The 16,898-nt window shown below is 37.9% G+C and overlaps 1 protein-coding gene across 1 annotated transcript in view; it reads right to left on the bottom strand.

Moving 5' to 3' along the window:
* Positions 1-16,898, bottom strand: part of OCA2 (OCA2 melanosomal transmembrane protein) — a 192,084-nt gene that overhangs the window by 78,126 nt on the left and 97,060 nt on the right. Inside the window, exon 18 of the mRNA XM_013954085.2 lies at positions 896-1,023. Coding sequence (XP_013809539.1) covers positions 896-1,023 — 128 coding nt within the window. The remainder of the gene's footprint in view (positions 1-895; positions 1,024-16,898) is intronic.

The following is a 16,898-nucleotide window of genomic DNA, read 5'->3' as shown; positions in this document are numbered from 1 at the left end:
TACAGGCTGTTCCCAGACTGCTCACTCAGACAATTCACTACCCATGGGAGTACCAGTGGTCACTCAGGTTTTATCAGTCATGTTTCTACAACATAATCATATCATTTAAACCCAACAGATAACAACTAGAAAATAACGAGGTCTCTATGGAACACACAGTAACCTTGTTGGCCTGTAAATGTTTGTATTCATACAAAGAATTCTCCAAACATTTGGGGTAAAAATAAATCCACTCAGTATATACAAAAATATCAAATAATGAGTAAAATGGGATATAAATATGACTGAACTGGCTGAATCAAACAGCCTATCAGAAACAGATAAACACAAAGAAACTACACACTAAGATATCTAGGCTTCTCCAATACCGAATAACTTTTCAAAATGCAATTGCAAACTGAAATTCAGTGATATCATCCTTTCAAGCAAAACTCACATGAAATCTCCCAGGCCATTTGGTAGCCAGCATGCAGCAGAAAGTGTTAGCAGCATTTTTAATCTATGGTTTATTCTTGTTCTTGTATTTTTTCCTATTGCTTGTCTAAATAATTTCAAAATAAACACATAAATACATATAAACTATTTGTTCACATAAACCATGCACAAACCTGGAAGCTAAAATTCTGCTTACGAGAAATGATTGTATCAGATATATGTAGCCTATGTAGCAGAGGGAGACACAATGAGACCAAGCTTATATTGAAAAATGAGACATCAAAGAGGTCCAGCAAACTTCCACCACTCTGCAATTTCACTTTGTACTGCTATGGCTATAGCTGCATCACTATAGCTTCAATATTCCAGAGGTATTGAACCTGCAGGAGACCTCCACCCTCATAATTCATATTGTAAGCCGATTCTAATTGTTCAAACTATAGGAATCACAGAATCTTACCTCCATGAGAACAAATAATGCTGCAAAGAAAAGAAGGGTTGCCCATTCAACTCTGTTCAATATCATCTCAAAATCATGGATGTCTGCTAACACTAGCAGCCAAATAGCTCCCAACATGGCAATCCAGCCTGCGTGAGAAAAAGAGAGAAAGCATCAGTGACTACGCTTTACACTTCACAGCCTTGTTATGTACTAGCAGCATAAAATGCATAGTATTACATTTTTCAGTTAAAGATTTTTGCCGTGCTTTTGCTCTGCCTCTGCAACAGGGAAAGTTCACAGGTACCCCAAGAAGAATGTTCTCTGCTTTCAGAAATTTTTTTTTTTAAAAAAAAGCTATTTAGGGGATCCAAGTCGGGTTACTAGCAGCTTTCTGCTAGGACCAGCAAAGCTAAAGATACTGAAGACTCTGCAAGCATAATCAAGAAAAAAGGAGGGAAGGCATGTCTGGGTTATGCAAAAAAACAGGGAGTTTGAATCACCAAGAAAACTTGAAGCAATGAGGAGATACACTGAAGGACTCTGCAAACACAAAAAATGCTGGCTGCAACTCAGGGCCTTGAAAACTGACTGGCTACATACGCTAGAAGATAAACAGAGGAAATGAAAAGCTCTCTAAAACAGGAGAGAGAGTGATAAAACAACAAAAAAAAGGCTCTTTCCATAAAGGATCCCTTTACACATCTCAAGGAGTTTTAAGACGTGTTTTGGTTACTGACTGAGAGAAAATGCAAATAAAATGCACCAAGCAAATAACCAGAGAATGTCCTATCTGACCAAGACTCATATTCTCTCTGCCCAGTTAAAATACTTTCTGGAGCTGTTTGATTCCTCTGGCACATTGATCTTAAACAATAGAATGGGATTTCAGACATGAAACACAAATATTCTTCAGCATGTTTTTTTCCCCTCAGAATGAAGCTCCTTCTGTCTGTCTTCCCTATTTTTTCATAAATAGCAGATGAATTTTTGAATGCAAAAAAAGAGATACATAATTTTAGGTTTTTTAATGAAACGCAAATAAAGCCTCCCACCACTTCAAATCATTTCTCTCTTTGTTGTGACTATTTCATACACCTCCCACATTTTCATATATTCACAGTTGGAAAGCGATGGATTCAAAAAACTGCAGAAAAAGTGAGGAGGAACGAAGAATAACAGTCTTTGCTGGCAAACAGCTTCAAGTCACAAACTTATAATCAAATACTCAATATGATTTATAGGAAATAGAAGAAGCAGATAGATGAATAAAATTAGCCTTCTGCAATACCCTTCAAGATCCATAGTTCTAAGAAAAACAAACATCGAAGACTGATTCAGAAAAGTTTAGGCCATTCAACTTTATAGCATATGCATATACTTTTTTTTTTTTCCATTGTGTTAAAGGAAGAAAAAGATCCAAAACCATCCAACAGTTCAAAATTAAAATTGAGTTATATTCCATCTAAATCTTATTTAAATACAAAAGAAATAAGCAGACCAAATGTCCTCCCTGTTCATGAAGCTATAAATAATGACTGATATATTTTTCAGAAAAAAAAACTGAAGAGTGTCACATAAGTATTCGCTAATCAGAGAAGGTATTTTGCTCTCTTGAAATAAGTATATTTTAAGAGCTTTCAGTGACATATTGCACTCTCTGAACAAGAATTTCAGAATAACTGTGATCTGTAAAGAACATCTGTTGAAAATATTGTGTGCACTAAGGAAGAATACAGGTATAAATTCTTACAGCAATGCATCACAAAGGAGAACATCAGGGCAGGCCATTACAAATGCCACACCATATTGTGGAATATTGTTTTCATTAGATTGCTTCATGTCCCATTTTTTGCTGTTTATTCTCCCCCACTAGGTGACTCTCCCCCAACTAAAAGCACAAGCGGTGCCCACAGAGTTGTCATTGCAAACACCTAGACAGAGCTTTAAACTAACAGGCTCAGGTACTCGCAGCGGAGAATCACAGCAGCACAAAGCTCAGTGCAGGCAACCGAAACTGCCTGAAAACCTGAACAAGTGGCCAAAGAGGTAGTTCGACTGGTCTGTCTGGTAATGGCACCTAAACTAGCTAGCTTGAAACTAGCTCGGGGTTCGGGGGGGGGGGGGTTGTTTTGTTTTGTTTTGTTTTAATGCTGCAGTATTTGCACAGCAGGGAAATCATACTTCTTGCATTGTTTGGCTCAGAAAACAAGCTTCTCTCAGTGACACCTACTCCTCAGCTGTTGACCTATTTCTTCGCTCTCAAGCATCTCCAAGTGCTATCTCCGCATGCCATCTTCCCTCCAGTGCAGCTCTCCTCTTGATTTCCCCAAAAACGGCTTCTGTCCTCTCCACCTGACCCTAACTATGTTTTCCAATACTGCAAATCATTTCTCCTTTCCTCAGGCCTCTCCCTGCTCTCCTTCTTCTTGAAAAGCTTCGACACAGCCGATCATTCTGGTCTTGCTGATTCCTTGATAAATGGCTCTCACAAGAATTTTTCTTTAGCCTAGTGCAAATCTAAATGCTAATCTATAGAGAGATGCAGGGAAATCCTTGTAAGGAACAAGGCATGAAGCACTAGAAAATCAAAGTTTTTGTCAGCAGAAATACTGCCAAAGCTAAGGAATACAAAACCAAAGCTAAACAAAGACCTGAAAACTCCTGAGTGTAAGGAAGTTTGCATCCAGACTTTTGTAGCTTCACCTCCAAGATTGTTCCCCAATATAGATTTTGAATAAAATCTGATCTGAATGACACACTGGATCCAAAAATCATGTCTCACAGCCAGCTCTGCTCTCCACCAAAGACAGAAACACTGCCATGTTGCTAGTTGAGCAAGGCCATTCCCTATTTTGGTCACAGTGAACTAATCATTGTGCACAGTCAAAAACAACTCAGGTGTGAACATTATACTGCAAGGGAGGTAGAGAGCAAAAACAATCACAAAAGAGAACAGGGCAGGGATGCTAAGCCCAACTGGTGGCTCCCATGACGCCAGCAGTGAAGTAAAGCTGCCCTTCCTCCCCTTAAGGCAATCAGCCTCTGAAAGCAAACTCTGCCTTACTGGGTATGAAACGTGGCACAGCGAGGGCCAAACCTAACCCATACATCGACAGAGGGAGACAGCTGCCAGGTAGTAGAAAAGATCCGGTTCACCTGCGTAAGGAGGAAAGACAAATGTGATGACTTGGGGCAAAGCGTGTATACCCTTTGTATTTTATGGAGTCTTTCTCTTCACAAAGGCTGTTTGTTGTAAATGAAAGAAATGCTAGGTCATAACCATCGCATCCGTCCAAATTTTGCAAGGGGCTGGGGCAGATGCCTTTCTCTATTCTCAGCTTGTCCCTCAGTAACCATTTGTACAGCAGACCCTTTTTGTAGCTTCAGGTACACGCAATTTTGCTTGTTCTCTCTTATCCCCAAATGTGCTGTGCTGTGCACTGTTAAACAGCTGCCAAATTTTTCTATGAAGAATGAAATTGTTACCACCTACTGGGAAGAGACTCCAGGACTGATGTGAGCTAGGAGTGGTAATACTCCCCATTGCTCAGACTGAATGCTGGAGTCTGACATAAGCTGCAAATGCATGGGGTTTTTTGTTTGTTTGTTTGTTTGTTTGTGTGCCTGACTCGGATATGTGTATAGTCTGAATGTCGAAATGGCACAGGTCATACAGAGGATCTGTCTTTTTGCTATCACCATTGATAAATATTTTACTTTCAGCCTTTCCTAAAAAACAAGTAAATCTGTCCATTCAGTTTAAACAGTTATTTTCTCTGAGCACAAAGGAAGGGGTATGGAAAAGCAATGTTCCACATGCAGTGGCTGATTTTCTTCTGGCGATCAAGTCTTAGCTGTTCTCTGAATTTCAGTAAAAATAGCGGGCCCAACTCCATCTTAAATAAACAAAGATGACTGCAATTCCTAGCAGAAGAACACTGCAAGAGGAACTAGATGTGTGCAGATCAGGAGCTCAGCAGCTGAGTTTTACTGCTGTTTTGTACAAATGTAAGTGACAACATTAGGTACAATTAAGTGAAGAGTTTAAGAATAGCAATTTCTCAGTAGTCCTGGAACAGTCTGTGATAATGTCTTGGCATTATTTCTACCCTCCTGCCTGGTACAAAAACAAATCAACTTGAACATGCTATTCGGAGATGGTAATTATTTGCTAATGTTAATGAAATATAATTGAATGGCCCAAGGGGTGGAAAGAGACAAACATATTCTAGCACCATGTATTTTATCGGCATGTATTAGCTTCATGCACAAAGGTTTACATGAGAGAAGGGTGCCCTTCCTTACAAACTTGCTCCCTCCTCTTCAGCAGATTGCTGAAGATATTGATGGGTCAGTGCCATGTCCTCCTGGAGTACCCTAACAAGAAACTGTCCAAAGAATGAAACAAGTCAGCTGCCAGTTTGGGCTCTACAGAGCATATTACAATATATACACACAGTCTACCCGGAGTATCTTTGCTTTCCCTGCTGTAACTGTAACGAGAGTTACCTGTCTCTTTTTCAGAGGGCACAGGATGCGACAGGAGAGGAGGTGACAGGAAGGAGGAAGTCCAGGAAGGAATCTGGGGGGACTTCATGCAAGATGCCTATTTATGACACCTTTGAATGTCACAGTTTAACTTAAAGCACCCCATAGCTGGACAGTAATAACGGCTCTTTTTAAAACCAGAAGACAACAGCCAGGTTAGTGTATGTTACAACCGTTTAACTGACTTCTCTCCCCTGAACTGTTTGTCAAAGTTAACTAAAAAGTAAGTACATCTATCACGTTAGCCTGCCTTTCCAAATGGGTTAGTGACAATGAACGTACAACATCAGTGTTTTATATACTCAGTTAGCTTTGCATTTGCCCTGGATCCAATTTGAAACATATTCCTTAATTTTTAAAGAATTGAACATACCAGGATACATTAAAGCTGGCTAGAGAAGTTGGCTTCTCTATTCATGTATTTTCTAGCTTACTGGGCCATAAAAGATAGCCAGGAAGAACAGAAATACAAATAATATTTAAAAATAACTTCTCATTACTACAGTAAAAGCAAAGCCTATTTATATTTGCACAAACGACTTCCTTTAATGCCTCTCAGCGCCTCTGTCTCACAACAATTGGTGTTCTGGAAATATAATGTGGAAAGAAACTGAATCTAAATTCCATTTCTGCACTGATATGGTACCTGTTGAAGACAGTGACAGTTTCTATTGATTTTAGGAAAAAGAAATAGTATCAAACTTTGTTATAAAATGCACTTTGAAAATTTTGTAATGCATCCTTCATAGAAAAGATTCCTTTCTCTTCTTCCTGGGCCCAGAAAAAAAGTACAGCAGAAATAGCTTGTGTGCTTTGCTTTTCTCCTACACTTTACCCAATAAGGTAAACAGTCTTTGGAACAATAAATAGCTCAGGATTAGCAGTGAATTATTGCAATCTGGCTCAGAAAACCTTATTTTGAAATAATCAAACAAAAAAACTTGAAGATAGAAAACAATCTAATAGAATCAAATAGAAGTCTAGAATATGTGGAAGGAAGGTAGACCAGAGAGAAAGAAATGAAAAAAAAAAAAAATTACTGTGCAAGCTATAGAGCTTTCAAATGCTCATTAAGAAAATTTGTGTTCCTTAATAAAAGTAATTTTGTCTGGCCTACTACCAGCTGAAAAGTGTGATAAGCTTCGTCCTAACAATGTGAACTTGTAGACATTGTATGTCCATTTTGGACGCACTGAATTTGAAATATTGTCTTTCTATACGAATACTGAAAGTACATTTAAAATTTGCTTTTGTGCAAATGTAAATGTGTAAAATTTGCTTTTTGACATGGCACCTGAGACATCTACACTGAAAACAAAAGCCAGGGTAACTATATAACAATAGTAATATAGTTCATACCTATATGAATACCAGCCTGGAAAAAACAGAATGCTGCTCAAGAAAGAGATGTGCGGGTACTACTTTTAGGCAGGAAGAGTTAAATGCACAAACACAGAATCAGAAGCAACCAGATTCCTAACAGGCCTGCAGAAAAGACTCTAGAAATATAGCGGATCAAAACTGAACCCAATGGCTTACCGGGATGCAGGATCAGGACTATAAGCTGTAAATCGTGTGATGCAATCTCTACTCTCCTCATCACTGGTAAACCCTGAGGTGGGGTACTTTAAGAAAGATGTGCACATTAGAAGATCCAGGGTAGAGAAGTAAGAATGATCAATAGTCTGAAAATTCGACTTTTGAAGAAAAATTTAAAGAATCCAGAACATTTATCTCAAAGACAAGAAGATTAAATGGGCCCTGGCAAAAGCCTTCCGGAGTGTACTAGGCTGCTCCAGAAGGCAGAGATCAATCTGTTCCCCACGGCAATGGCAGATAGGACAAGAGAGAAGGAGGAGGAGTCATCATAGCAATGAGAAAGATTCAGGCTACATAGTACGATCACGTGCTGCAGCAGTTGAGAAATCAGTAAGATTTTTCAAAATCAGCTAGACTAGCTTCTGCCAGGAAAAAAAGTAATAATCCTATCTGGAGACAATGAGATGAACCCACTGACTTTTTAGATATTTGTAACTGAGCAAAGCAGTATATGCTTTTTGTTTTATCTTTACAATTTTACTCACAGTCTCCATTTGTCAAAATGGCCACGGTAACTTTTTGTGAACTACAGAAACCATCTTAGTCCATGAAGTATATATCAGGCTTAGCAGCTGAAACATATTTAGTGCTTACCTTTGAATCACTGTTTACATAGCATGTCACTGAATATATGAGAAAGTCAACTCTATCCCTGTGTTCCAACAGCTTAATCGGAAGAGGTCTGATAAACTCCGTAACCCTCACAGATTTAACCTAAGGATATATGTCAGTCCTTCATACATGATGGTGTAGAAGCAATGTACATACTCATACACTCAACTATACTCTTATGCATGCATATAGAAATATTTTGGTCAAACAATTAAATCAGAGACATATTTGCAGAAGTGCTCACTCCTGGAACATGCTTCATCAGTAGTTCTGAATGAAAAACAAAATGTCCTATATTCAGGTTTAAAAATTTTTTTTTTTTAATTTTATCATGTGTCCCTGAACATATATATTCTGAAAGCATGCTGAATTTTTATAAATAATACTTGTTGGCAGCTGATAAGCATCATTGCATTTTTAATACATTTTTATGAAATTTTCTTCTTACAAAGCAATTTGCTGGTCTTTTGAGCAGTCTCTTTTCATAGGCTTAGCTTCCTAGAAATCGTTTCCAGCTGTTCTGTGCTATTTGTAGCACCACAGTTTAAGATTACTCCTTGGGGAAGGAGCTGTGATGGTGACAGTCCAGGACAGCTTGCACTGCAACAGGAAATGCTCAGTACAATGTAAGAAGACTGAAAGAACATGAAAAAACTTGATGGAAACTATAAAACCATTCAAGGCAAAAGAAACAGCAACCTTTGATGACAGAAGAAAATTTTGAAGTTAAAAACTAGAGGTGTAGCATAAAACAAGGAGACAGAAGACTAGTTGCTCTTTAATCACAGATCAGCATATCTGCATTAGTCCAGAATGGACAGGATTTTATTGCATAGCTGCAATGTCATGAGGTTAGAATGGAGAAATCATATTCACAATTGTATTGCAATGTCAACACTCAACTTTTTTAATTCTCCTGATCAATCTAAACACAATTTCACAGACGACATTCAAGACAGAACACTGTAAGAAAGAAACCATGGTTAAAGGGTGCTATAGCTGAGCACTGCATCTACAGAATATATGCGTTGACAGGTATATAGTTGTGTATACTGCATCAATACATAAGTCTAAAAAATTTTAAAGCATTATCTCAGTAAAGGTCATTGCAAACAAACACACACGCTGTTGACATAGCCTCATTGACTCTTGTGAGTCAAAAATAATATGAGAAGATGCAAATATCAAGATAAAGGTCAACTTTTCCAGAAGTATGAACTAAATCAAAAAAGGTACACTAGCATACACAACTACTATTTGTTCTTGGTTTTTCCACATGTCAAATGTAAGGGCAACTGCAAGGACAGAGGATATTTTTCCATGCTTAATTGCATGTTTGTAAAGATGACTGCACACTTTTGAGGGCACAATTTCGTGAAAACTATCCTAAAAGAAATAAAAATTGCAAGGGCCCTGGAAAGCAGATCTCTTATTCTCAGAAACAAAGCGTTATGCTGAGAAGGAGAAACAGCTCAGATGTGGACCAGACTTTCTGAGTCATAGCCAACGCTGACTACATCAATTAGTTCCACTCCAAAATGCACATTATTGCAAAATAATTGTCAAATTTATTTTTAATTCATATACACTCTAGCAGGATTTTTTTTTCAATATCACCATGAAGCAAAGACATACTAAGTCTTTTAAATACAATTATGTCCATTTTCATTGTAAAAACACAATATGCTCCTGCCATGTGGCAATTAAATCTCCATTCTACCTACTCAGAAACCAGCAGCAAGCCAGTCATTCGCATTTCTCTTCTTGACATCACTGTAAAAGCACTAGACATCTTAAGCTAACATTGCTGCATGTCAGAACAGATAAAAAGGTAACAGGCAGAGGAATGAAGCAAGAGCAAGGAGGAGAATATTGCTAAATCAGGGTAAATATGCCAAACTCCACTGATTGTTGCAGCTGATGCCACGTGGAAGAAAAGTCTGTAGATCAGCAGCTGTAACCACAGCTGGAAGGAGTGCCATAAAGGGTTGAGGGCATTCAAACAAGAGAAAGGTGCACTAAGACATCCTGCTACAGTAAGTTGGGCACTCTTGTCAGATGCTACAATTTGTTGCTCTGTTGCCTACCATTATCAGGCCAGGAATTAAAGAAAAAACGCTAGTTATGGAAAGCACTGTCACTGCTTCATATAGGTGCAATGTTAATGGAAAATTAGTAAGAGACGCTGCCAGTGACAAGAGTGCATAGGATGAGTAATTACAGATAAAAGGTCATTCCTATGGATGGAATCCAAGTACTTGACAATGAACTGGAGCACAGAAAAACAATTAACTATTCAATCAGTATCAACTGTCACAAAAGATGATACAAAAGATATGCAGTATCTAAAAATAGAAAAAGCAAAATACCAACCTGCAGTGGGAAGAAGCGGGTAAGGAGCTCTGAGGGAGAGCAGCGCAGGCAGAAAGGCAGCTGCCAGGAATCAGTGGGGTGAGGTGGGCTCAGAGGGCAGCTCTGAGCAGCAGCGCCACAAAACCAGAGCCAGAACAGCCAGGCGTCCCTACCCGATGCATCCTGGAGATGTGTTCAGAAAAGCCTATGCTCTGGAAGCCAAATGAGCAGAGAAGCTTATAGCCTTTTTCATTGTCATTGCCTTCATTGGATTAGTATACTTACTGCTCCAAAAAACTAAAAGCTGATCCATGGCTCAACGAAGTCAACAGAAATGCTCCTGTTTTTGTCTATGGACTTTGGACCGGACTCCGAATACAGAGACAATTCAGTAAAATCAAAGTCCTTCCAATTTGATGCAGCCCTGTTCCCCAGTAAACAGAGTATTGCCTGTGGCCTAATAGAGGAGCTGCCCACAGGCTTTGTACTAACTGTGCAAGGCCTCAGGACCTGGCAGGTTTCGCCTGGACTTGGCTAGGCTTGCTTGGAGCTTTGTCTTAGCTTGTTTACTTGTTTCAGCAATTGCCTAATGATTAGATGGATATTACCTAATTTTAGTTTTGCTTAGCTTTGCATACGTGCATGGTTTATGCCTGTTGTTACTAATTATTATATACATATGAATAACAATTAGCAATGATGTGTAGAATGCACTATTTATGACCCTAGCATAATGATGCAGTGTAAAGGAGTACAGACAGGGAGTGATAGCAAAGGTCTTGAAGGTCTGGGCACAGGATGACACCAAAGGCCCCAGGGCTTACAGCAACTCAACAGTGGTTAGTTATGGATAGTAATGCAAACTTAGGAGCGGGACAAGACCCACTTTAGGGATAACCAAAAGGACAAGGAACAAGTATGTAACATACGTACAGCACACCATATATAATAAAATTGGATGTAACATGGAGTTGCAACCAATGGAAAAAAAGAAAGGTGTAAGACATTAGAAGGCATATGAAAATGGGCCCAAATGGACCGAAGCCACCAGGAAGAAAAAAAAACATCAACACCATACACCCTCTGGTAAAGAGGAGAAAGAAAGCCCTATCACACTCCTCCCAGCAAACACCTGAAGATACCAACAACTCATCATGACTCCTCCCAGCCTCAAACTGGATCTTAGCACCCTGCAGAGCATGGAAGCGTGACCATAATATTAGAAAATAAGGGGTAGATGCTAGGAGTGTTTGGGTTTTTTTGTATAACAACTTTTAACTGTAGCACTATTAATGAGTTTTGTATTAATTAGATAATTTGGACTATAAGTGTTAGTATTATTGTAAGGGGACTAACAATAACTTTGTTGTGTTTTGCTTACAGTGACAAAACTTTTAATTAGACTAACAATAAATAATTAGCTCATATAAGGGGTGTTCCCTTTTTTGCTCACAACATGAGCATAGCATCATCATTGATACTTTCAAAACCAGAGCCAACTATCATGTACAGAGAAGGTATCCCTAATCCAAATGTTTTGGGGACCAAAACTATCTACTTCACTGATATGTGTGAAGTAGTTTCCAGGCAACCACAGTTTATCCAGGCTGGTATTTTGAGCTGTATAGAAAAGGTCCATAAACATTGGTTTCCAGGCTTTGCATCTGGTTCTTTAATTTATCAAACCATATAGGAAAGCTAGCTTTGAAAATGAAATGACAAGGAAAGAAATATTGATTGTAACAGATTTAAATACAGTTGATAATTCAGTATCATTTGAGCAGTCAATACCTATAAGCTCTCCTCAGCTAAAACTGATTACTACCACAGACCCTAGATATTTTGGAGAAAAAAGTTAGACTCGGTGACAAATTAGAGAACAGATGTGCACTTTTTACACCAAGGATATACTGATATAAGATCTGAAAACAGGATAAACTTAACAATGTGGCTTTTGGCATTAAGCCTTTCCTTGATTTAATCTATGATGTCATACACCAGCTTTTATAGTTTAATATGCTGTCTGTCTTACTGGGATTTTCTGTATTCTTAGCACTAAACTATTATATACCAGCCTTTTAAATTCATCTGTTCTTTCAAACGTTTTGTAAATAATGCCTCAGTAATATTGAATAATTTTATAATGGACCTTTCATTTTAACTATTGCCAAAATTCACCTGAAACCAAGCATTTCCGAAATAAAAATATTTCTCTTCTACTCCCTCTCTACACATACAAATGTTTAGAAATTGTGAGAACCTAGGGGTTTTTTTTTTTTTGGTACATATAATTTTAGTGCTTGTAAACAGCAATAGATTTATACAACTCCACCATCATACACTATGGTAGCATAAAATGGTTTGATCTGCTTATCACCAGCAGCAGAGGAGAAAAAAGTTACAGAATAACAGTTCAAAGTGTAAAAATAGGAGCCTCGTAGATGCTCTGGAGTTAACATGCCTTTCAGACTAATGGAATCTGTCCACACTTTTCTCAGGCATGAACTCCTGCTCCATGGCAATTTATAAATTTTTTAACCTGGCAAGTTCTGCTGCACACAGTGAGATAGGACTTCACCCACAGAGCTGCTGTGGAGTGACTCAAATTAAAAATGTTTTCACCATTCGAAAGAAACTTCCTAGTACAAATTCAGAAGCACATACTGTGTCTCAAGGCCAAGACAGACGTTGGGGACAAAAGTTTATTACAGTTCTTAGGCAGATGCACTGCACACGTGGGACCAAAACACTCACGCACTATGTTTATTTCACTAGTGCAATATGCATTCTTTTTTAGCTTATGGAATTATATGATTTAGTCAAAGATCTCTAGGCTTAAAGTCTCTAGCACAGGTTACAGCATTGCTAATTCTCATGCAAGCCTTTACACATACTGTCCCTGCCAATCTGTCTCAAAGTTGTTAAGAAATAATCATTGCTACGCTTGATTCTTTGTACCATTTGTTGAAAATGTTGCACAAAAGAAAGTAAAGGAGGTTAGCTGTTAAAATCTTAGTAGGCTGCAGTAACGGAGAACTAGCTTCAGTGTTTCTAAGCCAAGTAAACACTGATATGGAACTTTTGACATTCAACATTTTAGTTCTGTGATTCAATAGCAAATTCTAAGTGAGTTCATGAAGTGCTGTAGGGCTATGCAGGCCTTTCTTCATCACTAAGCAATCTACCAGACAAATGTCACTCAGCCCTGAGTCTGTTATAATTATTGGTTCAACTGTGTAAATTACAGTAAAAACTGACAACTGTGCATGTCCACTTAAACAAAAGCAGGACAAAAATTAAGAGAAATTATATTGGAGTAACTTTAGAGCCAATCCACTTTCTTGAATTTGAGGTGTCGCTCCTCTGGATGGTAAGACAAAATTTCCACTATAATTTGCATAACATTCTTGGTAGACATCATTTGTTTTTTTGTTCTGTTGATGCCCTTTCCAATTAAGGTATTTAATTTCTCCTGTGGATTTCTTCAAAATTTCTTATAAATTATGGAAATGAGTCAGAAAATACGATAACCAGTATCTAAAGGAGTGACAATACAACAGGAGTCTTTTGTATCTGCAGCAATTGAACACATTTTTCATTCAATGCAACAGCATTAAAATAGAAAGGAGGCTGCACACTATGGCCTACTGAACACAAAGACGACAGTTTAAATTAAATGAAAATCATGAATGCATTCCTTTCACACTGTTCGAGTCACAGGTTTCAAATGTTTCAAGATACCACTAGTCAAGAGAAATTGCTAATAGTTTCCTATTTCAGATCCTCAAAAGGATCTGCAGCAGAATTTTGCTGAATACAAGAAGTCAAGACAATCAGAAGTTAAACCACAGTGAATATAGATGACAAGAGAGAGTTTTCCAAGAAAAACTAGATTTAACTACATAAATGAGTTCTTGTCAAACAAGATAACAGTTCAGTGTATACATGGAGAAATTTTAGCTCTAGAAAAAGGACAACAGTGAAAATTTAGGCCTAGGATGTTTGCTTGGCATGAGTTTTGATTTATAGAACTTATCCAGCTATCCAGAAAGGTCATAGTGATCCGGTTTGTTGCTTAAAAGGGTAAAAACATGATTTTTTAAAAGTTGGTAAGTTTGGGTTGTTTGCTAACATTGCTTTGCTTAATAATACCAAAGTTGATTTTAGTTAGTAATGAAATCCCAAAATTATCAAGCATAAAGCTGAGTGTCCATCTAACTGCTATGTTTTTGCTTTCAGCTATTTGTGACTAAAACTTACTACAGTTTGACAAGATGATCTCTGCTTTATAAGGAGTGAAGTGATGTAGGGTAAGGTGAATCTTTTTGTAAAATAGACCTTGAAAGTAGGTCTGATGAACCACACCTGTTGATCACTTCCACTGATTATTCATCATCTCCATTGACTATTTTAAGGGGAGCTGAAGGTAATTAGTTTATGGATGTCTGGTGTGCAGACATCCATATCACCGGAGGAACCAGAATGGGATCAGGCATGACTGATTCACTCTGAGCATTCTCTATTGGAAAAAAAAAAAAAATCTAGTTTATATTCTAAATAAACCTTGCTTTATTTTACTTTAAAAGTCTTTGTTCTCTTTTGGGGACTCTCACTATAGTTCAAAGCTCTAGGCATGTCTGCCTAAAAGTTAAAGCCAACACAGGCTCCAGGTACAATCCTCAAAGGGACTTTACGTTCATCATTTGTTTTCCTTTTTCAGATGCTTTATCAATGCTTTAGTAACAAAACATAATCCCACAGGGACAGAACAAAGACACTGTGGAAGTCTTAACTTTCAGTTTTCCATATCTGTTTGTTTAAAGTCTCAGTATTAACCTTGCGTTAACATAGCTATTCCATAGAATTAGACTAAATAAATTGATGAGCAGGTACAAGACAACTGAGTAGCACGTGTTCTGCATTTTAAAAGACTGTTAAGTATGCTAATTTTATTATTTAGATTAAAATGTCAGTTCCCTCAAATTATATCAATGATTTCAAGTTAATAATGGAAAAAATATATCAAGGCTGGGGACTGATAAAGAATTCTGTAATCTCTCTAATTCACTCTACCAAATACAATTAAAAGTTATTAGATTTCTAACACTTCAGCTTCTGTATTAAACATTTTTCTAGTAGAAAATTAAACACTGAACTACAATCTACTTTCATCTTTATGAGAAAAACATATTGCAGAAATTTAACCAAACCATCAGAGTACAAAATGTGCTGTATTTTAAGAAATGTGTTTCTGTATGCTGGAGGACTAAAATCCACAGAGAATCACAGTAGCGTTACTTCAGTAATGGTATATAACTGATAGCTGACATCAAGATAGCGGAATTCAGGAGTCACCAATAACATCTCAGTACAAGCTTGCAGGTTCCATTAGATGTTAATGGAAATTATACATATGACTTAAGAACATTTCTTCATTAATCTGTTAGGTTTGCCATGAATACATAACAGGGAGAAATTATACAAAATACAGACAACCCTCATTTACTTTCAAGGTTGCATGTGAAGATCAGCTATCGAATAATAGAAACCTGCATTGCCAGCCTCGCCAGTTTTTTCATTTATTTTATTGATGTAAAATGGCACAAAAATAGTAATGATCAGTTATTAAGTTTCTTCCAGTATTGACTCCACCTACTTTACCATTTAGAGGGCATACCTTACGAGGGGTATATGCAACCAGTGCTATGTAGTTTTTACTGACTGTGTGTGGGTTTTAAAAACACTTTTAGATGTTTAATTCATAAAATCTTACATGGTTCAGAGCCTACTTATCAGAGACAGGAAAGTAAGGGCGAAAACTGACTTTTTTCTGAACTCTCTTCTTATATTCTTAGCCATGGCAACTTCAAATGCCTTCCCACTTCTTTAATTCCTCCATCCTCCTACACCTTGGTAATATAGCACTTTTGCTGTTACAATATTTCAGTATACCTTTTAACTTCTTAACAGCCAATAATCTTGATTGACTGAAGTTTCCCATTTCCCCAGCAAATACTCTGGAACATAGTATGTTCAGCTGTGACACTGGCAGAAAAGGAGAAGAAAGCCTGGCTGAGATATCTCCTTTTCTAACCTCATGCTGCTCCAGGGCACCAGGACTCCTACTACACACCAACAAGGTCTTGCTGAGTGTATCTACACTGTCAGGTAACTTCATAGCCCAATTCCACAGCAATGTCTTAGTCCCCCTTGCATAAGTGTTGGTTTGTTCCTAGACTCCTTTTTTTGGAGGGACCCTTCTTGCTTCCTCTGAAATAAAAATAAACCAGGTGTAGTTTTGGAGACAATTTCAGGGATTGTGCCCAAAAAACAGCATAGGTAGACTGCATCCAGTTTGAGTCTCTCTGTCCTGTACAGTCCAACATTATACCAAATGGCTTTGCATCCAGGGTCAAGGATCAATCCCAGAAACAAATACATTTAGCAGCTTAGCTGTACCTACTAAAACACATTGCTCCGGACACAGTAGCCCATATGCTCCCACTTGTGCTGGCACTATCCAACACTGATATCTCCTCGGATCCCAGCAGAGAGAGATGCTAACCAGATCAGGCCACTTAAACACAGTAACCTATATCCCTGCAAGGCAAAATAACAGCCTGCTGCTACTGGTAGCTTACCAAGCCAGTCAACATACCTGAAGTGTCAGCAATAGACACGGTAGGTTTTGTTTTTAACTTGCTCACTGCTGAACAACTGTAACTATTTCAGGCATAACAAACCTGGATTTAAATGTAATATGAGAAAAATAAGTGTATGTATAGCCATTTAACTTATGCACTACTCATCTGTGCATATTACATTTCAATCAGTGATTTATTGATTATGAGTTACTTTTCTTCAAAACTTGCTTCTTTCAGTCACTGGGATGGATGTACACAGTAGAGGA

The sequence above is a fragment of the Apteryx mantelli genome, chromosome 1, assembly GCF_036417845.1.
Source record: "Apteryx mantelli isolate bAptMan1 chromosome 1, bAptMan1.hap1, whole genome shotgun sequence".
Lineage (NCBI taxonomy): Eukaryota > Metazoa > Chordata > Aves > Apterygiformes > Apterygidae > Apteryx > Apteryx mantelli.
Note: the sequence above shows the minus strand (reverse complement) of the source record. Positions and strands in the feature narration are given on the sequence as shown.